The sequence below is a fragment of the Empidonax traillii genome, unplaced genomic scaffold, assembly GCF_003031625.1.
Source record: "Empidonax traillii isolate 1590-97213 ecotype Southwest subspecies unplaced genomic scaffold, ASM303162v1 scaffold139:size1643147, whole genome shotgun sequence".
Lineage (NCBI taxonomy): Eukaryota > Metazoa > Chordata > Aves > Passeriformes > Tyrannidae > Empidonax > Empidonax traillii.
In genome coordinates, this window is record NW_020955332.1 from 1,468,837 (window position 1) to 1,494,028 (window position 25,192).

Below are 25,192 nucleotides of genomic sequence, written 5' to 3' on the forward strand. Positions count from 1 at the left end.
TATTTCTGCTTTGCTGATCACAAAAGCATGCTTTATATTTTCAGATTTCCAGAGACAGAAAGGAAGATAGACATTTTTCAACAGTGACAGAACCATCTAAATACTTGTGTACTAAGAGCAGTTTAACATCCTCATTGTAAATCAAGGAATATTTTGTAGCTTTAGCGCCCTTAAGTGGATATTCAAAGTTTAGCCACTAGCCAACTACTATAATACTCTTAAAAAAAAGACAGTTGAGATACCAGAACATAGTTTAAACATTTAGAACTAGTAGTACCATTATAATACAAAATTATTAATAAAAACAGACATTTTTATAGCGAGAATGTATTTAAGACATGTTTGTGTCAGAAGGACTTGCCTAACACAACTCTAATAAAATACTCTTTACAGTGTGTACATTGCTGAACTGTAGGTACTCATTTAAGCATCCTGTATGCTACAGGCAAAAAACCCCTCCCATATATTACAAAGACTATTATACAACAAACCATATCAAATGCAAAATCACTTCAATATAAACTATTATTGCTATATTAATTTCAAAAGTACAAAATTATTAATTATATACAAAAAAGCCTCCCAAGAATTTTGGTAATTAGCATAACATTTCAGTTTCTTTAATTGCTTCCATTAGAGTCATTTGTTCATTTTATTAACACCAGTTGCAATAACACAATGCTAAAAATAAACATGCATTATACAACAAATTTATATTTTTCAAAAAATGTTCATTACAATTAGTGTACAATTAGTGAATGCACATGTAACTCTTTTTCCCCAACCTGTAGTGAATTATTGTCTGAAACAGAGAAAAGGGAATTCAACAATGCTATTCAGCACCAGTAGAAAGTCAATAGACCTTTAACATTCCTGTATATCAAAAAACATTTTATCTGTGTCACCAAACAGGTAAAGTTTACAATTTTGTCTCATTTGAAGATGTACTGATTTATATTTACAATACTTTGTAGTCAATAAAATGTTTTAACAATATTTAAAAATTGCTTAAATTCATAAAAGTATTGCAGAAACTTAAAATGTTTACTTATTTTAATTACATACAAGGAAGTCCATGTAAAACTGTCCATGTTCATCTGGAGAACCGATAGAGTAGGGAGCCATTTTAGTAGTTTGCAAAACCTCAATTATTTGAAGGCAGCTATCACTGAACATTCAAAAATCCTTAGTTGCCATTTGCTTCTGAAAACGAAAGTTCCAGTAATAAAACTCGTGTATGTAAACTGACATGTTTTTGAGATCAGTAGAAAGTGTATCCTCACAGGCATAATATATTTAACAATGATGATAATGATTTTGTAGAAAACTGTTAAGCTGTAGTGAGACCTGCAGTATTGTCATTTTCAAATATCCAGTATTTTAGCAGCTCATTGTGTTTCCAGTTAAATTTCCTACAGTGCTAAAATACGACAACTGAACACATAAGACCTTATTAGAATTTTAAAATCCAATTTATTTTTGGCATCTAAAGCCTCTTGTAAAATGTAGCCAAGTAACATTGAATTCTGTAGTCTGAGAGCCAATAACAAACCAACCAAAGTACACACTGTGCTTTAATCTCTAAATAATTAGGTACCCCAAATTAAGAAAAAGTAATAGAAAAGTAAAAAGAACAAAATAAAAAAATATTGCACAGCCACATTACCTAGAAAGTAAAGTTGATGTTAAAAAGCCCTAAGTGTGGATGATATAAATTATCTTCATATAAAAAGTATAAATATCTCTTAAAATACAGCTTAGGCTATACTTTTAACACCACACATTATTTCAATTCATCTGTTAATGAGGTAATAACCAAGTCTCTTACAATGCATTTCTTACTGAAAATATTTTAGGGCAGCAACAAGAAAGAATTTTTCTAAAAATATTTCTGAATCAAGAACAGCAATGTGTGCAGCTCTCCCTATGAGAGAATCTGCTGTATTGGGTAATGCATTAATTACATTATAACGAACCAAATTACATTCCTTATTTTGAAGAACTGGCAGAAGCAGGTTCTGGATCATTTCAGCATAAATTGGTCCTGTAGATGAAAAAAAAAAAAATTGTACTGTGTGAATCACCAGAAGCAAATACAATTCTTTGACCTTGAACTCAAAAATAATACATTGCAGAGTAAGAGAGGTAATGAAATGTGTTAAACTGTGGTTCTGTTAAGGTAGATTATACAGGAAGTTTAATTTCCCCTGGAAATGCTGGAAAAATATTTTTAAGCTATGCATTTTAGTATTAGTACAGTGAGTACTATTAGTATAGTGAGAATGTCCTCATCAACTATGTAAAAGTTATTTATTTGTCAATATATAATGCTAGAATGCAATTGTGCTAGGATGTCTCAACAGTAAATACAACAACTAACTCTCACTGAAAATGGGAAACTACCTTTTCTTTCAGTGTTTCTATTAAGCCTCAAGTAACTACAGCTCAGGGCTTGACACTACAACTTAATATCCTCAAAAATCAAAGCTGTTTGTCCTCCTTGTTCATGGAGGGAGGCTCTGTTCATCCCACCTAACTTTAAGCAAAGTCTGTAAGCTAGAAATTTATTCAGTCTCATCTCCTTCTGCATGTTATAGAATAGGACAGATCCAGAGAGCAATGCAGCTCCAACATGGATTTTCTCTCTTCATTACTACGAAGTAAGTCCAGAGTATCTAAACACATAATAGAGGTGCCTCAGTTAACCACCCACAATTAAACGGGATGAGACTGATAGCTGTGAGGTTTTAACCTGAGCAGTTTGTTTCTTTTGCAGGATATTTATTACCTGATTGTTTATCTTTTAAAGCTGTTTTACACATCTCAATGCGAGCAGAGTGATAAGGAACATAACGATCCTGCAGAGATCCCACTAACACAATGTTTTTGAAATAATGAAGACCTACAAGAAAAAAAAAAATTCTATTACATTGAATCCCTTTAACAATTATGACAGAATAATTAAGCATTTTAAAACAAAATTTGGTACCGTTTCATTACAAGATCTTGAAAGAAAAGGCAGAAAAATCAATTGCAATAGGTAGAGCTACCAAATGACAAGATGCTGGGTACCAGCCTTTCCTCTGTACATATTTAATACACATGGGCATGACCCAATTGTAATGTTTCCCATTTAAATCCAGTATGGTTCAAATACCCATCTTGCTTCTTAGGAATACAGTGGCTGGTTTCTGGCTGACAGAAAGGAGTCAAGCCTTCACATGGCTTAAAGAAACCTAAAGATGGCTGGTGCCTTGTCTCCACTGATGTTTCAATCAACAGCTGCATCAGAATCCATGCCTTTCACCAAGACATACACGATACAGCCCACATAGTGCAGGTGCCTCTCTTAGGCACTGCCTCACTGTGAGGTTTAACCAGCTCGAGCACAAGTGCAGGGTCCACCCTACACAACCCCCCAGATACAATGAAACCCTTATAACTAAACTCAGACTTCCTACTTGGGAACATGCTAATAGTAAGATGATGCAAAGGTAGGACACCTCAGTAATGACACAGTTACAGTCCTTAAGGCATTTAATTGTTATGTTTTCTCTAGAAAGGTTCAGCAGATTTCTGGTGCTGCCCATCTGCTTTAGGCCAAATACAATGGAATACTTCAGGAAAATAAGTTGCCTTTGCCTTAGAACAGCCCCTTCTGAATATCACAGCCACCCTACAGTTAAATACAAAGGTTGTTTCTTAGTTTTCAATATTTTTTAACACTCCATGTGATGAAGACTAGATCTCCAAATCAAGTCAGTTACAGAAACAATGCTAAAGAACTTTAGTATGTCAAAGAGTAGATGTATCTTCCCAGATTTCACAGAAAACGGGGAAAAAAAGTAATTTGTAAATATATAAAAACATAGAGAAGATATATCCAAACTAGATCTTGGTTCCAGTTCTCTTCAAACAGGAAAAAAACAACACTGTCTCAAAAGATCAGCCAAATCACTGGAGTTTTCTATTTCACAGCTGATGAAAAATAACTGAAGCAAATCTTAGACGAAGATGCAGATGCCAGTACCAAAACTTTGTACTGAGTTGAAAAGGATGAATTTGGAATAAACAGACCAAGGACAGGAATTCTCTGCAGACTAATCTGCAATAGCTTTGCAAATTCCTTGGGAGTCTACTTATCTTGTATTGAGGTTTTTTTGATATGCACTTTACCTAGTGAAATGTCCATTAACATTCATGTAAAATGTACAAGGAAGACTCAGTGACCTTTCAAGGTCCCTTCCAACCCAAACTGTTCTGTGATTCTAAGTGCCTAGATCTTTCAATAAATCTGAAGAAGGAAGAGATATCCTGGGGAATGTCCAGAGGAACATCAGTCTATGTCAATCAACATTTAAATATACTCTCTTCATCCTCACATGCTATGTAACACGTACAAAAAACCCCCAATAAAACACAGATAAGAAAGGCAGATAAAGAACAGGTAATCCTAAATGTATACATATTTACTTGACTCATCACACAGTGGCTCACAGATAGATAGATATAAAAAACCCAAAACAGTCTCTCCGTAATTGCACTCAGAAGTTTTGCTCATTAGTCAGGAAGCAAATTTTCAAACTAATGGTCCACACCTCTGCAAGAAAAATGGTTTACTGTTCACTTAATTTGAAGAATATGGGACTAAAGCCAAAGTAACTCTTAAATAAACTGAAACAGGAGCTTGTTGGGAACAATTTCTTTTTTTTAGGTTTCCTATTCACATTTATACAAAGTGGCCTTTAAAAGATAGGAAGTAGTAGCAAAGCTTACCTGCTTTTTTACTAAGTTTATATAAGAATGTCTGTCGTGGATCCGAATGGTCTCGACATGTTAATTGCAATAAAGAACCAGACTTCTTCCATTTCTGCATAAACCACAGTCCTGCATTGTTAGGTACAACATGAGTACAGATCCACAGTAAAACATGAAAACTAATTAAACATGAGTAAAATATGTAAAATCCATAATTTAGGCTCTCAGATGTAAATTCTACCTTTCATAAGCATTGTCAAGCCCAGAAAGAGTTTTTTTTCATTATTCTTTCCTATTTATTTATATAATGAAACATGAAGGCCTTTATTTTCACTAATGTACACGCCTGCCTCTAAAGACAAACTACACTTGCAAAAAGTGAAAATCCTTACTAATGTTAGCCATAAGGCAATGTACACGTTCCATTTCAATAATCTTGGAATATTAGAAAATTTTTATGTTCAAATATGTAGCACTAAACAAGAGGCATTAATTCTCAGATTTTTAAACTCATTACATGTAGCTTGAAAAAAGGAAGCAGAATTTTCTCAGAGGAATATGATAATATAATACTTTCTATGGTGCTGTGTTCTCTTTATTAGTCAATGGCCCAGGGGGTTAACTGGCTTTTCAGAAAATCTTACCTCACTCTCCATGCAAAAGCAAAGCAGGCACCCAGGCCCTTACTGCCTCAGGAATGTCTTTATGCATGGATTAAACTCTCAGAGAAATACTTATCTTTTAAACAGAAATTTCACAGAATAGAATCACAGAATTGTTAGGTTGTAAGGGACTTCAAAGATCATCTAGCCATGGGCAGGGATGCCACTTACTAGACCAGGAAGGGCCCCATCCAACCTGGCCCTGAACACTGAACAGGGACTGGGCATCCATGACTTCTCTGGGCAACCTTTTCCACTAAATTTATTGGTAGTTATTAATGTATACATGCAGTACAGTTATTTAGAGTTTAATAACCATTACTTATTATTATCTTGGTGTTTTCCACAAACTTAAAAATAAAGGAAGACTATTACATGAAAAGGACATTTTGGATATTTTTCAACTATAAAAGAGATAAAATATTCCAGAAATCCTTGTTTTTTTCAGTGAATATATTCTGGATTATACTTTGATAATCCAATTATACTTTGATAATCCAGAATTATCAACGTGATAAATTTAACCTGCGCTGACTGAAAGTCATTTGCTGCTGATTATATAAACAAGCAAACAGCCCTGCCTTTGCATCCTAGAAAACAACCATTTCTAAAAGCAAACTACTGCTAAACACGTCTGGGTGAGTTGGGTGAGATTCAGTTAAAGACTAGGGTACTTCAGAGACACTGTCCACAGATACACTAGGACTCAGTGTACACTAGGATTGCTCAGTAGGTGCCCACAGGGAATTATATTGTGGATGTCTTAACCCTGAAGTGAACCTCCCTGGCAGTGTATTGAGGGCTAGAAACCATTTCAACCAAACTACAAAAACTCTTGTCTTCCCTCCTTCTATAAACTCAAACAGTAACTCCAGGTAGCCACCAATTCCTGTCCACTTCTCTTAAGCTCAACACAAGTTATTTTTTCCTCCTTATTTTTACATGAAACAAAATAATAATCGATAAATAAACAAACTGGCATTAAACAAAGTAACACTTTTTAGAGTGTTTTTAAAGAGTTTAATGACCATGTTTCTATTCAGTGAAACAAGTATTACTTGTTTTGGGGCTCAACTCTCCGAGGTAGATGGCAGTCTCAGAAACAAGTTTTCATATAAAAATTTGATGCTATCCAAAAGCATTTTATAACATTTATTTCAAAAGTCATCAATTTCTCCAAGTTCTAGAACTATATTTAATCTTTAGAAAAAGAGACATTAATAAGGTACAAACACATCTGCAGAAACACACTGCAGGTTGTAAGGCATTTTTCAGAGAGAAAAGACATTAGTAATTTAAAATCATTTCAGTGCATCTTACCTACTTGTTTGGCAAATTAAGTATATTAAAATCCAGTTTATAAGAAATTGAGCTCAACAGATTAAAGCTGGAATTTATCTATGGTGTAACAGAAAACCTCAACCAAACATACTGGAAAATGCTTAGGTCAACCATCTCTTGCATGGTTGACACGTCCTTCTGTTGATACTTTCTTTCTTCTCATGACAGTGAAATGTGCAACTTTCTCATTATTACAGCGATGAAGAAATGTGCACCTCACATGAAATTCCTAAATGTATTTCAAAGACATATTTTCCCCTAATGTTACACTACTGAAAATAATACTTCACCTGTATTAACAAGAGCACTGCTGTTGTAGAGGGTACCAAGATGTGGTCCAGACAGAGACAGGAAGGTATGAAGTTTGTTGAGGTAATACTTAAATCGAGGTCTTGTAAGCACTGAACGGATTATTAAATTACCCAGTGAGTGTCCAATAAAGCTGTTTAAAAATAAAAAACAGTATAACATAGATATTTATGGCAATCTTTTTTTATATAGACAGAGAAAAAGAAAACTGGTGTCATGAAATGCTGAAAGAGCATAGGAAAAAAATTAATGAAAATTTGCCATTCAGAACCTGTATTTTAGGTCACAAGAAAGCACAGCTTGTCCATATCGCTCAAGCTGCACAAACTCATTATAAACATGTTCTGAGCTCCTCCAGAATTACTCTGTACTGTATTTTTAAAAACCTAGCAGAAACAAACTATCCTTCCACCAGCATCTCCCACCCAAACCCAAGATTATTTCTGGGTTCATTTCTCTTAGCACCAAGTATTCAGAAAATATTTTATGAGCTGTGCATGACTGAACAAACCACTACTTTGGCATGTGATGGCATTCAGTATGATAAATGTAGGAGCATTACTGAAACAATCTAGTGGAGACAGATTCCAAAAGTACTCCCATAAGGGGGAACCCCAATTTAACTGAACCTGATTATTTAAAAGTAGAAGCAACATCTTAGATCTTCTTAGCAGCTGGACCAAAAGAAGCGATTATCAGCTTGAGTGAGCAATTGAAGAATATGAATATTCTGCCAGGAGAATATTACTTTTGGTTGTTTTCCTGGTTAAGCAATGTAAGGAAAAGACAGATGGGACTCTTTAGCTTGATGCATCTAAGAATAAATATTACTTAATCTGAGGTGCCTACTGTCATCCCCATAAGCCTATATAAAGCATTCTTTAAAACAGAGACTGCAAATAAAGCAATTCTGGTTATCATGCTTACAGATCCCTACTGAGATAAGGACCACACCACACTAGGCAGTGATTTAAAGAGTATATGCTAGAGACCAGACTCACAAAATCAGAAGGAAAACGTTCCTTCCTGTGTCTCAGGTGTAATCTCTGGGACATGTAGAAAACAGAAAACTATCCAAGATTATATATAGGAGAACTATCATGGCTGGATCACATATGTGCCACAACATTATACCTGTAAGATCATCCTTCCTGTTTGCTCTCTATCATTACATTAATCAACAAAAATAGCTAAAACAAAGTTGCCTGTAATATCTGTAAAAAAAATCCAGTGCTAAAAGATTATTTGGCTGTTTGAATGCTTCTCAAGCAAGAATCACTGACTCAGAAAACTCCAATTTAAAGGTAAATGAAAAATTTCAAACATTTTGTTATAGAATGGCAGAGCCACCCCTGAGCTCCTAAACTCTAAAATAATTATGCATTTCTATGACAGAACACTTTTTGTTCATCATCAATACACAGATTAAGCATATGTGTATATTCTTCCTGTTTGCTTTTACTACTAGATTTTCAAAATTGCTTCAACATGTGAAATTCTTAGCCTCAGCTTGCTATGTTTGCCTAACTAATTCTGAAATGAAAGATTATGCATCCTCTGTGGTGTCAGCACAACAGCAGTGCATTTGCAAAACAAAATACTGAGCTGTTTTCTTGAATACTAAAATTTAAAACTTTTCTCAGAGTATATCAATAAGTCCACACAAGAACAACAAAAGCACAGATTTAAAAACAAATGCCCACAGAAACTGAGTTTATCCTGAAGATGATCTGCATGACATAACTGCTCCTGAATAAAAGAGACTGTTTTCTAAAGAAGATCTGAACATTAGCAGAGATGTTCTCTTGACAGTTCTACAACAGTTCAGACAGTATTTACTGAAGGTGATAAGGGGATGAGAAATTCTTATATTGTACCATAACAAATGGCAAATTCTGGAAAAAAAGCAGCAATCCATCAATCAGTCCTATCATCCTCAAGAATATGGGCATCCCTAAACCAAAACTTCAGAAACATGAAAGAAAAAAGAAAAAGGGTGCTCACAATTAGCTAATGTGAACGTACCGCAAAGATTAAACATCTGTACTTAATTTGAAAATACTTTAAATAACAAAGGTTACAGTAATATGTTGTGGTCAAATTCAGATGTTCAGGTGAGCATGTAATACACTGATATTGTTTTCTAATAAAGAAAGGTTTAAGAATTTGGTCAAATCAAAAAGGAAAGGAAAAGGAACTTGGAAGCGTAGGACAAAAATGTAATCCATCCTAATCATGGGCTGCTCCGCAAAAGGAATGCATTTCTGAACACCAGGTGGCAATATTACCATCTTCTGAATATAAGATAGCATTAACACACTGACAGGTTTTATATGTGCTTTATGACACAAGTCTACCAATTCAGATTGTTCTAGAAAATTAGACACAGCAAAACCTCATTATTCTGTGCTAACAAACAAAAGTCCTGTCCAACTATAAAAATTCATGGAAGAAAGAAACATCAAAATCCAAATCCATAATCAATAATGTGCTGAAACAATGAACAGATATTTTAATATATACATAGCATTAAAAAACTGCCTTCCTTTTTTGTGAGCCAATGTTACTTAGGGAAGAGGATGGCAAGCTGAATAATCCACTCGAGGTCAAAGTCCAATACAGGTCATCAGAAATTCATGTAAGACCTGACCTGAGCAAAATGGTTGCTGACAACTACATTGTAAGACCACGTGGTTTATTTCCTGGCTGTGTGATTACCTGGGAGGGCTCCTGTCCTCGCAGACACTCAAAACTTGAATGGGTCTAACTGAGCAATTTGACACCCTTCCAAGTTGCCCTATCTTTGAAGGCAGCACTGGTGTGAGTGGGTAACTGGTCCCAGTGACCTCCAGACATTCCCTCAACCTAAAGCCTCCTGTGATTCTTTACCAAACAGTTCTTTTATAAGACAAATTGCAGTTGGCTTGAATCAAGCTTTCAGCTCATGCTTTCTACATGCTTGTAGCGAACACAAAGATTTTATCCAGAGATGAACACAGGTGTTAAAACAGTGAGGTACTGCAATATATGATACAGGGAGTGCATTCTCTTTTCTCAGTACAAGAATGGAGCACAGGAAACAGGATTTTGTCATTACTTGAAGGCACAAGACTTCACATCTACCTGGCAGAGCAGAATCTCAGAATGTCCCTAGACTTGTCTTGAGCTGATTTTGTTTTCTCTGTGACAACAATCATCTGGCAGTGAAGTAACAAGTCAGGTCTACAGCTGCTTTAGTTTCACTACAGTTTCTATTAATAACAAGCAGTTATTCCGTGCAGCTTGAACTGTGTATCACCAGAATAAAGTGTTGTGTGGCAGAGTGCAGACACAGGTACCACATGGCAGAGGTCCCCAATGGTCTATTAATGGACACTGCAGGAGCACAATCTTGTAACTCAGGAGAGAAAGTCAGTGTTAGGAACAACAGAGAACGGGAAGAAAAAAAAGAGTAAATGGGAAACAAAAGAAAAAGTACATGGGTAAACTGGAAATACAGAAGTATGAAAATAAATCCATCCAGATCCGAGGCCAAGGAAGCCAAAACTCCCACTGTGAACATCATTCTCCTTACACTGAAGCTCCACGATGCTGATATTCCACTATTTAAGCAAGACAGAATCCACCAATCTTAGGATGTCAGCTTTTTTTGCCATACAAAATCATTATAGATCTGGAAATTGATGTCTGATTTGACTGAGCTACTGAGCAGCACTTGTAGGAAGAACACTTCCTTTAGGAGACACGGAGATTTTATGAGGAGAAACCAGCATCATTCAGGACAGCATGTGTAACTACCACAAAGTCTGCTTTCTACAGTGGCATAAGCAGAATGAGGCAGGAAAGCATTGGCTACTGGAATAGAGGATTTCTCAATAATACTTTTCTGGGCTTTTTAGGTCATCCCTTCAAGGAATTGCATAGAAGCACACGTCTTTCTGCCAGCACTCTCATGTAGCTACCAGGGAACAGCCGCAGGATTTCCTGACGGATTTAACTTTCTTGTAAGAAAAGCTAAAATTAAGAAATGAAAACTTCTGCTTCAGCGGGGCCCAAGACAAGTGCACACCTTGAAAAGGAAACTAAAATAAAAATTTGTAATCTCTTTTTTCTTTCAAATGGCAAGTAATAAATAAAAATGAAAAAAAATATATTTACAAACTGAAAGTCTTAGGAGAGAAGCAAACCAAAAGCAAACAAGAGTTCAATTCTCAGGTACGAACAAGGAGAAGGCAACTGGGTGGGTTTGCTCATTACAGCCTTCAGACCACAGCATGGAGAGAAGGCACTGGTGTGTGCTGGTGCTGATAGTCGTGGCTTACAGAACTATCCTGTACCAAGGGTGCTACTGCGTAGTCTGCATAACACAAGTGTGATCACAGTGCTTTGTTAAGTTTTAGATCAACAGCTTAGACAAAGTTAATCTCGCCTATCTTAAAGCAGAAATATTTGTTTAAACAGTGAGATTATGTTCAAGTATGTCAGATGTTTTCTCTAGCTGAGTAAGGCCTACCAAACACATCTGTGCAGAAACTTGTAGCAGCAAATGCATGTGACCAGCAAGTCCAAAAACCTTCCAGATGCATAATTTGAGGGTGCCTAAACAAATGGATGAAGTCAGGCTTGAATTAGCTCCTTTCAGCTATCGATGAGCTAATTCCAACAACACAGCTGAGCTAGTAAGGTAGTCTGCCCAAATGTGCACCCTGTTTTGAGTAAATAAATGGACATTCCCTGTAAGGAAATGAAAAAAGAAAACAAGAGTGCACAGACTGTGGTGAGTCTTCTAAAAAGATGTAAAACATGCTCTTTAGCAGATGAAATAATCAGAAAACATTAAAAATGATGAAATATATTTTCATGCAACTGCCCTTGAACATCACAAGATGAAATTACCCTGCAGGAATGACAAGACAAACAATCTGCTATGTCATACTTGGTGAAGAGATTATAAAATCAGAAGGAAGCTGACTTCATCCTGGCATAACGCTATTACATTTCCTTCAACTTTCTCAAAATACTATCTATTTTTCTGCAGAACCCTATCATGCAGGATCTGTGGAAACACACGACAGCAATTCCTTAAATGTAATGCTTAAATCTGACCTAAAACTACCAACAGGACCAGGTGAGCTTACAACATTGTTCAGTCTTCTTTCAGCTGGGAATTCCCTCTCTCTCCACTGTCCTCCTTTCCCCTACTCCTCCCCCATCCCATTTTTTTTCCCCATCTCTCTTATGGCCTGCTCCTGAGCATCACAGTTCAGAACAACCCAGGGCTCTAGTTTTAAGTTTATTTCTATAAATAGTATAGAACAGATATTACCTGATTTTTGAAAGAGTTAGATTATAAATTTGTATATACTGTATAATTTCATCTAAAAGACGATCTGTCATGGAATCAAAATCAGCAAAGGTATCATTCTGTAAAATAAAAGAAATAAAAAATAATAACTGTATTTTCTAATGCAGCAATATACATTCTGCATTCAGTCTGAATTCTTATACCCCAGTGTTTTAATCAACAGCACACAAATAAAAACATCCATATTAACTCTGAATACAAACACTACAGCTAATTATAACTTTTTCAAGTCATCTTCTTTTAACATAGAATAGTGATACACATTTTACTGTAAGACTATCCAAACAAATCTTAACATTAACTCACAGCCAGCCTGACTTCTAAGCCTTCCTCTACACATAAGATTATCTGTAGTGAGACAGAAGACCAAGCTGCATTTCAGAACTAAATCACACTGCCCATGAAACAGAAGTGAGATAATTATGGCAACAGCAGAAAGAGTCTACATTAGCACTGTTTATTCAAAATGAAAAAATAAAGTCCTTAAAGCCTGATCTCCAGTTCATAGCTGATTCTCCATAATGATTAGCAGCAAGACATTAAAAGATATAGGCAAAGGCTGCCTAAAACTTTTCAACAAAAGCTCCAAAGGATCTGTGCTAAAATCTTCCGTGTTCAACATATTGGTAAATGATCTGGGAAAGGGAAGAAGGATATGAGGTGTCAGTTTGTAAACAAACCCAAATATCCAGAATAATCAAATCCAGAACCAACCAGAATCTCAGAAGAATCTTATAGTACTGGATACCTGGATGATAAAATGGTGAGGAATGCAAACCAATGTTACACAGGGAAAACCAGCCCTAACTGTATAGGCAAACAATAACCCGTGCTGCGTATAATCAGCTACATTAGGAAAGCAAGGAAAGAAAATATCAGTATAGCATTTTGTCAGTCCATAGTGCACAACCATCTGAAATGCCCTTTCTAGTTCTGTCATCCAACTTTAAATGACAAGACCTTTCAAGTAGGCAGGGAAGGATATCATGGATGAACAGAAACCGTTTCACATCTAATCCTAAGAAATACTGAATGGACTAAGTCTCTTCAGTTGCCTCCTGAGTGAGAAATTATACTTGTTTATAAAATACTTGATTAACTGAAGCAGAGAATGAGGAATGATTATTGAGTATTTTTTTCCAAAACAAGCTGTAGGGAAAATTATTTCAATTTCCCTTTTTTGCAACTGAATTACTAATGTATATGAACCACAGAATTAATCTCAACTGTATGCTGTGGAAACTGGAAGTAAAAACTTTCAAAAAGAGTCAGCCAACATTAGGGAGAAGTCTGTCAGTAGTTACTAGGCTCAGTGGTCTCAGTGGAGCTCACAAATCAGTCTCACAACTGCTGACTGACAAAACCTATAGGGAAAGAGAAGAGAAGGCACGGCTTGGCACATGTCACAAAGCATCCCAGGAGCTACCGCCAGAAGAACGCTACTGCACTAAATGAACTTTCTGTTTGAGCCATTGAAGAGACTTTGTTCTAATTCATTGCTGAAGTACATAGAATACAATATAACACACACAAACAAAAAGTAAAAACTGGTCTTCTGTGCTTTGCCAAGTTTACTTCATCTGAAAATAACAAAATTCCAAAATAGTTAACACAGAGGTAGCTTCATATTGGTTCAGTGTTATGTTGTGGATCTTGCAGTACACTGACGAAAGAACAAGAGAGAGGTATTTTTTATTTATCAGATCCTCTGAAATAACACATCTCCCTTCTTACCACACCAGTTTTCACTATCACCATCTTTAACATTATTATTGAGCACATTTCACCCACAATCCAAATAGCTTACACTGGGAACTCAGGAGACACAGTACACACAACAAAATGGCAGCAACAGAAGCTACTCCTTAAATATTTACGTCCAATAACATATAAGGTTTTGTAATTACTTTGAGTTAAGCCACAGATCAAATCATGGATTCCATGAATACAATCAAAATACACAAAATGTGGTAAATAATTAAATAAAACATGTCTGAAGGTGTATGCTGTTTACTGCTTTACAAAAATTCTTTTTTAGTTGGCAAATACCTGATTCCTTTCAGACATAAGAAAATCAATTCTTCCTCCAGGCAGGCCTAGCTCAATGTAAGTCTTCACTAATCTTAGATCTGCACTGTTACCTTAAAAGAAAAAACAATCAAAAGTCAGATCCTCCGAAGTTAACTTGCAATAAAAGCACTCAGAATACTGAAATGAATCTACAGCACAACTTTATATTTAAACACAGCTAATTATATTCTCAGCCCTAATTAAAATTCTTTAAGACTTCACAAGATAAACTGCAATGTCAAATTAAGTGACAAAATGGTCTATGAAAATGACATTCAATGCAAACTTTTTTTAAAAAGCAAGGATATAGGAAGTCATGTTTGATTTTTGTCTTAGCATCCAACAGATACGTAGCACTGTGAACATTACATTCTTGGAAACCTAATTAATTCTGATAAAAGTCAATTAAAGAACTCAAAGCTAGCTTAAAGAATTCAATGAAGGAGCATTTTCATAGAATCAAAAGGCAGATTGGACCGTCAGAAGATAAAAATACTTTTAGACTGGTACCCAAGACAAAAAATGCTAGTCTAACTGGTGTCCTGAAGATTTTTCTATGCAAATAATCTTGGATGCTTTCGAAGAAAGACTACCTTTTCTGCATTAATTAGAAAACAAGTTTTTTATTTAAATATGTCACTTATAGGAAATAACTTGTATGAACTCATCATTTCGTAAGAAAATTCCAACTATATAGGCTTTTTTAAGGCTTCAAACACATTTTTTTTCAACAACAGATTTTTTGGTCAAATTAACTTTTGTGTCAATTCTAGGCCCACAAAAACACTTGAATATCTATGCTAGTAAGAAGGAATACTTCTGAGTTCCTTTTTTAAAAGTGCTTAGCAAAGGCTGCTTTCTGGCCAAAGGAGATAAGTTATGTTGTTATTTTATTTTTTTTTAAACTTAGGAATTTGAAAAATGAAGAAGGTGGCTCTGTCAGTCCAGTCCAATACTCTATTCTACTGCCCTCTTGTGTTCCCTTACATTGTTAATTTTAGAAGCATCTCAAAACCCCACAAAAACATTGATGACAGAAATATCTTAACTAGAGGGGATATTATTTCTTATCGTGCATGTACACTTTGAACTCAAAGCAGACGAATATATTCAAGCTATTTGAACTTTCCAACCCTTTCAATTAGCAAGAGCTTTTATCATTTCTACCACATTAAAGTCTCTGTCCTTGAAAATATTCAAAACCCCAACTGGGCTGAGTCCTGGGCAACCTGTTGTAAAGGTGACCCTGCTTTGAGCAGGGAGCGGGACTAGACAACCCCCAGAGATCCCCTTAAGCATCAACCACTCTGTGACTCAGTGACCTAATCTTTTGAAACCTTACAGACACTTGACTGCATTTTACTATTGTACTATTCTCTTTCCTAACAAGATACACTTATTTCATTGTCCTTGACAACTGACAATTCTAAACAAAACAGTTTTGTCAGTACCTCCATTCTATTACCACAACACAGATAAATACCTTTATGACGTAAAAGAGGCATCTAATGTGAACTATGGCATGAAATAGGTTTATATACTATAGACAAATGTTGCAGAGAATTCTTAATTTAAAAGATTTTATGGAACACATTGTCAAATATAACAGCCAATGTCAGATTCCCATTTCCCTCCAGTGAACCTATTTCAGAAGTGTTCAGTTCAGAGTTCGAATGACACAAGCTAAACCTCACTGGTAATCTGAACTACTATCTCATTCAGTATCACATTTCCCAGCGTACCATCTAGGCCATGGACACAGACTATAAGATGTATTCCTTCTTCTGAGCAATCATCCTCTTCCATACTGAAATAAGGTACCGAAGAAGCCAGTTTGAAAACATCACTGTACATAAATCCAGGAAGTTTAAGTTGCCTCAATTCTTCTTTGGCCTGTAGGAAACTGGAACAAAACCATATTTATGATAAAACAACTTTTACTATTGCTAGACAAATGTGGGGTCTTCTATGGAACTGTTTTCTACTGTCTTTTTGCTTTGTATTCCATGAAATTGATACAAAAGAAAATATATCTATCAAATTACTATCTTCAGAAAACAACCATTTCCTCAAAATATTTTTCATTGCAGATTCCAACAGCCCCTTTTCCTCTGCAACAGAAACTATCTTAAGCTCTACTCTCATCTCTCCTTTGGACACTTCTGCAAACTCTGAAGTATTTCTGAAACCACTGAAGACTGACTGTTAGTTCTGGTCTTGACCAAACAACAGTTTTGTTTACATGCAATAACAAAATCACAGGAATTATAACCAATCAGAAGTCAAGGTAAAGATTTCCACTGACTTTCGATAATTCTTGCCAAACCTATTTCCTAGGTAAACAGAGATCTGGAGTCAATGCTTTAATCATCCACCATGAGGTCCCTCTGGTAGGCTGAATAGCCAGATGCAGACTTCTGATCTTTTACATATTATATGAAGGCATATAAGGTTTTTAATACACTATAAGGTTTTTAACAGCTGAGCTCCCCATGTGCTGGGAGCTCCTTGTGTTCCTCCCTTTCTTGCCTTTCCCTTCATTTTTTGTGTATGACTTTCCTACCTAATTAATTGTGTATCACTTTTCCACAAGCTTTATGCTTTCCTATGCTTCTTTCCTTCCTTAATCCTTCTGTTCTGTATGATCCCTCACAGTGTCATGCTGTATCCTGTTCTCTTTTGCCTGCTCACTGTTTCCCTCCAATTCTACTTTCTGTTCTCTGTTTTCACAGCTTTATCTTTAGCTCATTCCTTACCAGTTGGCAGGCAGAGGCCTCAGTGAAGTCAGCCTAAACAGAAATCACTGCTGGCAGCCGGTCTTTACACTCTGCAGCAGAAGTTGCCCGAGTTCATACTCAAGGCATATTTTTTGAACTGAACATACCAAGGCTGGTTCTCAATAGAGCAGATCATGCCTTCTAGATTCACAGTTACCTCATGCTCCAGAAGACTCTGCTTTTTCCCAAGGCCAAGTCCTTGATTTTATTCTGAGTTCACTCTTTTATTGTTACAGAACAACCTGAGTAGTCTCTGCTTTTCATCTCTCCCAGCCCACAGTCTCCACTATTTCAGAAGCTACTTTCCCACTTTGAACCTCTCTTCTGCCTCCAAAGCATTCTCCTTATTTCTATCTATCTTCTAAATTTTTTTCTCTCTCATAGCAACATTTTACTTCCAATACAACACATTAAGCTGCTGCTTCCCATATTCAGTTAGTAGGTGGGGGTTATCAGGGAAACTCCTGTGTTTACAGCAAGAGTATCCCTGGGATCCCTGATGTTCCTCTAAATTTGGCTTTCCTGGTATCTGAACTGCAGTGTAACTGTGATCTCCAAGGTGTTACATTTTTGATATTCGAAGTTAAGATTTAAAAATACAGCCATCACCACGGCTTGCAGTGCACATCTGCTTCACTTAACTTATCAGATGGACAACCAGTTACAGAACGTTTTTGGGTTTGTTTTGTTTAAAAAAAAGAAAGGGTATTTTCCCAAGCTTGCCATTTTAACAGGTTCCATTTCATTAAACACAATTTTTATGCTCAGTATCCATTACAACATCACTTTTCAGCTGAATTATTTTTAAGTAACATATTGGAGGAACAAAAAAAAAAATGTATTCTGCTTGAAGTTTGCCAAACTACATGAAATTACAAGAAAAGTGACAGAAGGAATTCAGTGCTAGCACACTTGTTAGGTGAATATCTAAAACATGCTGTTACCTGAGCGTGCAGAACCCAAGCCACAGTCCTGGGAATACCCTACAACCCAAGCATGTGTTTTTCCCCCTTCTATACTATACTAACTTAATTTCTAAAAGGAAAAAACTTTGTTTTAAAACAATCACTTACGCTAAGACTTGAGGTTTTGGGGAGCTTTCATACCAGGAAACAGCTGATGCCGAGCTGTAGGATGAGCTGCCTGGCTGTTGAGTAATTGCATCAGATTTATTCTTTGAAGAACAGATAACATTGCAAGGAGAGTCTCTCAGAGAAGATGGGAAAGACAGACAACCAGGAGTACAGACAGGAGGCACAGTCATTACATCCTGCAGGTGTCCACTATCAATCCTTTCAGATCTCAGAGCCCTCTCTTCTGCTAAGCCATGATCCTGGTCAGCACTGGAAGCTCCATCTAATAAATTATAGTCTGTTTCTTCATAATACCCATTTTCAATCATTTCTTGATCCTCCTCTTCTTCCTCGTCTTGTTGGGAAGAACAAATAATTTGTTTTTCATATGCCTCCTTTTGAGGGCTAACAGGATTGCTGTTGTCCACAGGCCAAATATCTGAAATATCTGTGCTGCTTCGAGAGCCAAAATAGTTTTCAACAAGCCCTTGTTTTACCATGTCAGCACTACCGGTTGGAGAAGGATTATCTGTACCCATTTCACTTTTAGCTACTGACAGTTCTTCAGTTGTCTCCTTTGGTTCTAATGGCTCATTACGTTTTCCTTCATTTGTTTTTTCAACCTCATACGCTGCATTTACAGATGAAGAACCCGAAACAACAGATGGCTCACCCATACAAGTAATTTCCGAACGCAATTTTACCGTTTCTTCTGTAGCATCAGGATGCCTATCAAGGTCCTGAGAATCCTTGCAGGTTGTGCCAGGGTCTGCCTGTGGGCTACAACTTTTCGCATCAGTAGTTGCTTCAGATGAGGACACGTCTAACTGTAATCGATCTTTTGTTCCTGAGAGCGAAGAATGTTTAGACAGAGTTTTGTTATCCAAGTGTCCTGAAAATACAACACACTGTTGATGCAAATTGGTGTTTGATGTTTTACTGTCATCACATTTTGTCAAGTCCATTGCTCCTAGATCCAATACCGTTCTGCTGTCACTTAGCTGGCTTTCAGGTACAACAGAGATCTTTGAATTCTCATCAGGTGACAGCTCATCATCATCTGAAGGCAGGGAATTTATGGATGTCAGGGATGATTGTATTTCACTTACAGCACTCGTACTCTCAGTGCAATGGCTTTCGATTGCATTTTTTATAGCACAGTCCGCTTTTAGTAAAGGCTGAGGAAACACTCTCTCACCATTGTTTGCACTTTGCCCTTGAACATTTTCAAAAACATGATCAGGGTTGGGGTGAGTTGCAAAAGAACTTGGTTCACTTTCTACACCTGAATCTGAAAACCTAGAAGAGGCACACGTCACACTAACATCTGGTAATTTAGTAATGTCTCCACTTGCAGAAAGTTGACTTTCTTTCGTAGAAAGAGTAGGAGGATTATTTTTCATTTTTGTTAAGATGTCACTGGTATGATGACAGTTTCTCTCGTGGGCATCTTCCTTTTCAAGGACTGGTTCCTGTTCTCCCAAATTAAATTTATTTCCAGATTCGGAAGGCTGAAGACTGAGTGTCTGCAAATTCTCTCCGGGCACTCCACTTTGCGGAAACTCAGCCCATGGTCCAATATGAACCACTACTTTCCCCCCTTCATAAGGATTCTTATTACTTGGTTTGACCTCAATTGTCCTGACTCCTGAGGAAGCTGGTTGACCTCCATGACAACCTTCAAGTGTACCTCTCTGCTGTAAAGCACTGTCTGCTTGACTAGTTTCAGAACCTGTCTGGGAGATAGTCAGTCTATCAAAAATAGCCTCATTTTCACAGTGCACAGGACTACTTGGACCTGCTTGGTCATCTTCAGTCTTGGCAGTCTTTTCCTCAGTTCCAGATGGTAAAAATGGAAGTTCTCTTTGACTTATCTGCCTGGTGCAGGTCTTTGTATCACAAGGAAATCCACCTAATGTAGGGTCCAGCCCTTCGTTAGCATTGTATGAAGGCTTGCCTTCTGAGCTTCTAGAGGCATCTTCCAGTGCTGCACTTTTCAAACATTTGTAGCCTACTAAGACCACAGAGTCCTTCGAGTTCTGTTTTATGACTTTTTTTGTATTCTCGGGTTTCATTGTTCTCATGAGCTTAGTAACCTTAACTTTGGATTTATTTGCATCTTCATTTTTCCCTTTCAAAGCTTTTGATAGCATCTTTTCAGTTTCTGAATGCCAAAAGATGGGCGCACCGGCAGGTCTTATTTTCAGTTCTGGGCTAGTAAAACCAGCAACAAAACCTTCTTCAGCTTCAAATTTATCCAGTTTATTGGACTCTGCCCTTGGAAGACTCTGAACTACCAACCAGGGTACATCCAGATCTTTCACCAAAAAAGAGAACAAAGAAAGAAAAGGAATGTTTATCAATATTATGCAGATAAGTGATGCTATAAGACACAATTATAGAATGTTACACATCCTCAAAACTCAAGCTAAAAACCCATATCCAAGCAAATAAATTACTCCTTTAAAGCCAGAAAGAAATTTAAAGAAAAATACTGAGGTTTTACGTAATTTTTGCTCATTTCTTCAAAACGAAAACTACTGTGTGTGTTTACCTTCAGTAATTGAATCTAAATATCGATCTTCAAAGATAATAGGCAAAGAGTTCATATCCCCATCTAGTTCACTGCATTCAATAGGGAGAGGTGGAAGAGAACTGCAGAAGGAAGTGTTTTTGATAGCTGCACACATCTGTAGATGACTTTGAGCACTGAAAAAAAGGAAACAGTCCTCCATGAAAAAACCAGAACTCTTTATTTTTACACTGACAGAATTTTATTTTTACACTGACAGCAACAGTTTAATTCACTTTAATAGAAACTTTTCTACTAATTAACTATTAATAACTTTAATATTTAATAACTTCTTATATAACTTTCATTACTTGAAATCTGTAATGAGAACATAAGTTTCTCTTCAATTAATGTATTTTTGCAAGACTACATCTACTCAACAAAAGCTACATGATAACATACTGTATCCTGATAACAGTACTATATCTACATACTGTGGACTTTCAAAGGCTACTCACTGTAGTTCTTGATAGGCAAGAGCAGCTTGCCTAGGATGCTCAAAACAAAAGAATGCTTCTGCAAATCTGCGCACCTGCAAGATCCAAATGAAGATGAAGTTAGAGCTTATTTTACATTACATATAATTCAAAAAAATTCACCAGCATTCCTGCACATCAATGTTATTCATTTGTATGTATAATATAAACAGTTCGTTTTTTTTTTTTTTTTTTAAGTGTTCTATCTGTGTGGAAGACGATGCCACAGACAAGACTAAAGACTGAAACAAGAATTTTAATTTGTGCACTGGATAACTTGGAATTACATTAGATTTAACTGCCTGCTGAAAACTTGACTGCCAATCCATCAGTCATCCAAATCAGTCTCACCTGAAACAAAACCACACAAAAATATTGTGAGACATTCCAATGAGAAGAAAGGAAATGACTGTTCGATGGACACTTATGAATGAGCCTGAGGACTACCTTCAGAAATAGAAACCTATTAGATATTCTGCAGTCTCAAAATACAGAGAAGTGTTTCAAACTTTCCACAAATAGTCTCTAGCCCACAGTAAACTACTGAGCAAAAAAATCTCTTGTTGGTAAATATTTCGTCTGCAAGTGATGAAGACAGTAACGGAATGTATGTTAATTATAAGCACTGTATTCAAGACTTAATTGGCTGAGGTCAATAAACAATATAATATTAAAAGTGTACTAACAACATAGGGGAGCATATTTTTTTACCATCAAATATGTTAGTGCTAAAATAGAGCGTGAATTGTACAGCAGCTTACTACAAATAAAACCATAATCAACGTACTAAAAATGCAGTATCCAGAAACCTCAAAGTTAAGGTTCTGCAAAATGAGATTTCTCACATTTCCAATATAATATATAAATACTAATTCATTCTATATGTGTTTTATTCCTGCAACTGCCCAATCACCTGCATAAAAAAAAACCAAATCAAAGAGAATGTGCTGTGCAGTGGTTGTTGCAACTGCTTGTGCATTAACATCAATTTGCTTGTATCAATTCAAACAAAACTTCTATTCCACTTAGAGAATCACATATGTTAGTCTACTGAAAAAATAATTTATTTACCAACCACTTCCTGGCCTCCTACTCCTTTATTTCTTCAATATACTCTGTGTTTTCCTCTTAAGTGACTGAATTTCCAAGACTAAGGGAGTTTTCAGTGTACCTGGTGAAGCATCAGACCTAGTTCAATTCTCTCAGCACTTTCACTCAGAGCTGTGGCCAGCATGTGTGTCCACCCTGAGCACAAACGTGGCACTAGGAAAATCTGGTGCATTAACTGGCAAACATCAGGCATTCGGGACGACATTAACTTTCATCAGAGACAGGCACTTGCAGGGGAGTTCATCTTCTCTCCTGATACACTGCCCAGTATACTTTCAGAGAGTACTATTTGGATGAAGTTTATGTTCTGTAGCTTCTACACTTCCCTTATTTTGTTTTCTTAACACAAGAAAATCTGGGGAAAAAATTTGTTCCAAGGTGCTCAAGAAAAAACCCAACCCCAAACCACAAATATTAAATCTCCAATCTCTAACCTGCTCTAGAAGCTGAAAAGTCGTGTCCCAACCTCCCAGAATTTATTTAGCTGTATTACATGAAATTAATCCCAGTCATAATACCACCTCTGAATAGTCATGGAAAATGTTCTGAAGTAAAAAGAAAACACTAAATTTCACACTTTCTTGTAAATGCAACTTCCACTCATGACAAGGAAGTCAATCTGCTTTTCTTCAGAATTTGTTGTTGGGAGTTTATGCATACACATGTGGGACTAGAATTGGTGTTCCTAAGTACTCTGCTGCGTTTTCCCAGCTGGCTTTTCTCAGTAGACATTTACACTACAAATACATGATTTTGTCAGAGCTAATCCTCAACCCTTCCCCAAAAAAGGGAGAAGACTTATACAATAGACTTAATAGATAATTTTACAGCTTAAATCCTAAATTTTAGAACAATTGATCATGAAGGGTGGACATTATTATTCTAAACTAAGCAATCAAAAAATGAATTGAAGATCCTAATCAATTAGGTAATAGTTACAGGAACATTGCCAAATTAGTAGATGTCTGTGGTTTATGTCATGAAAAGAGAATACAGCTGTTTCCCAGGAAGCAAGCAAGGTAATTTTGAGTTTAGATTGTGAGCACTTTACCACATTAAGTAACCACAGCTATATGGAGACCTAATTTTTAGAATTCTGCCACTCTGCCACTCTTTCAAACAGAGAAGGAAGGCTTTTTTTTCTGTTTTCAATAAATTCCAGTAATTCCAGTGCTTTTAAAGAAAATCTGACTGCCAGCCCTTGACAGCTTTGAGTAGAACAGCACCAGTATAAAACTAGTTGAAAGCAGGCTCAAAAAGTCCATATAAGTCTGTATTAAAGAAAGAAAAAACCCTCAATCGACAGTAGTTTATTATGTTTGATCAGTGCTTAACTTATTGAAGGACTGAGGCATTTGCTAGGATGCTGTTAAACAGCCTCTGCAGAACCAGAATGACTCCCAGCTGGTGCCAGTGACGCAGGCACTACGGGCTTGAGCTGACTCCACAATGACTTTGCAGGAGGAAATTGCATCTGCTACTCCTAATCCCTACAGACTTCCTAAAAGTATGGTTTTTAAGGCCCTCCCAATGTAAACAGAAGACTTTTATATAAAAATTGGTGTGGAATATATATTGTGTCTCTGCACATTTATTAGTAGCACTTAGAAGTCTTAGTTTTCAGCTCTCCTATTTTAGGACTAGTCAAACTGAAAGAAATAATTTTGGAAGATCATGTTTAGACCTACCAGAAGATGTCACTAGGGAACAGAGATGAACCAGTTTAGTGTTCAAATATTTGGTAATATAAAGCAACATACTCTGGGCAGTTTTTTCTGTAAAACACAGTTGTAAACCTTATCAGCATGATGATGCAGTTGACTGTTCCAGTATACGTAAAGTGTTCCCAACTTTCTTATGTAGTGCTTACTATTCTAAGTATTTGAAAATAGTTAAATATTGAAACATTTGATTAAACATGAGTAAAATTATTAAAATAATAATTTAAATACCTAAACAACATTTCAGCAGAAATACCTGTTTTATAACCTTATATGCAAAGAGGGTGAAAGCCATACAGGTGGTAGGTATTTCCAAGGGGTATTTTAACACTGCCACCACAAAGTAACAAAAAATACCACCGATAACATAAAATCAATCAGATTATTCACTCTCTAAAAGAGTTCATTTATCTTAGATTAAAAATAAAACCTTTCCCAGGGAAAAATTTCCTGTGGAAGTATAGTCTGGAAATATTGGCAAGAAGATAAAATGAAATGAGATTTAGCATCCAGTAGCGAACACATCAGAGTATCCCTTTCCAAAATAAAAATGTTTAATCAGAGGAACAGAATTTTGTATACAACGAAAACCTTATTACAAAAAGGACGGATAAGCCTCTTAAGATGAGAAGTATTAGGTCATCTTTAGCCTGGAGAAAAGGAGGCTCACGGGAGACCTTATCGCTCTCTGCAACTACCTGAAAGAAGGTTGAAGCAAGCTGGGAGTCAGTCTCTTGAAAGGACAAGAGGAAATGGCCTTAAGTTGCACCAAGGGAGGTTTAGACTGGATAAAAGGAAGGTTTTTTTCACAGAAAGGGTTGTAAAGCATTGGAACAGACTGCCCAGGGAAGTGGTGGAATCACCATCCCTGGTGGCACCTGGGGACATGGTTTACTGGTGAACGTGGTGCTACTGGGTTGACAGTTGGACTTGATGACTTTAAACACATTTTCCAACT

The 25,192-nt window shown here is 36.4% G+C and overlaps 1 protein-coding gene across 4 annotated transcripts in view; it reads right to left on the reverse strand.

Moving 5' to 3' along the window:
* Positions 1-25,192, reverse strand: part of FAM135A (family with sequence similarity 135 member A) — an 81,821-nt gene continuing 56,629 nt past the window's right edge. For 3 of the 4 annotated variants that reach the window (XM_027884200.1, XM_027884198.1, XM_027884199.1), the window contains 10 exons: positions 21,386-21,459; positions 20,910-21,064; positions 18,356-20,672; positions 16,248-16,408; positions 14,485-14,576; positions 12,397-12,494; positions 7,052-7,203; positions 4,777-4,887; positions 2,789-2,902; positions 1-2,044 (listed from right to left, as the gene is read on the reverse strand). In XM_027884200.1, the coding sequence (XP_027740001.1) occupies positions 1,839-2,044; positions 2,789-2,902; positions 4,777-4,887; positions 7,052-7,203; positions 12,397-12,494; positions 14,485-14,576; positions 16,248-16,408; positions 18,356-20,672; positions 20,910-21,064; positions 21,386-21,459 (3,480 nt within the window). In that variant the 3' untranslated portion in view covers positions 1-1,838. The remainder of the gene's footprint in view (positions 2,045-2,788; positions 2,903-4,776; positions 4,888-7,051; positions 7,204-12,396; positions 12,495-14,484; positions 14,577-16,247; positions 16,409-18,355; positions 20,673-20,909; positions 21,065-21,385; positions 21,460-25,192) is intronic. The other variant, XR_003571261.1, reaches the window with a different exon arrangement.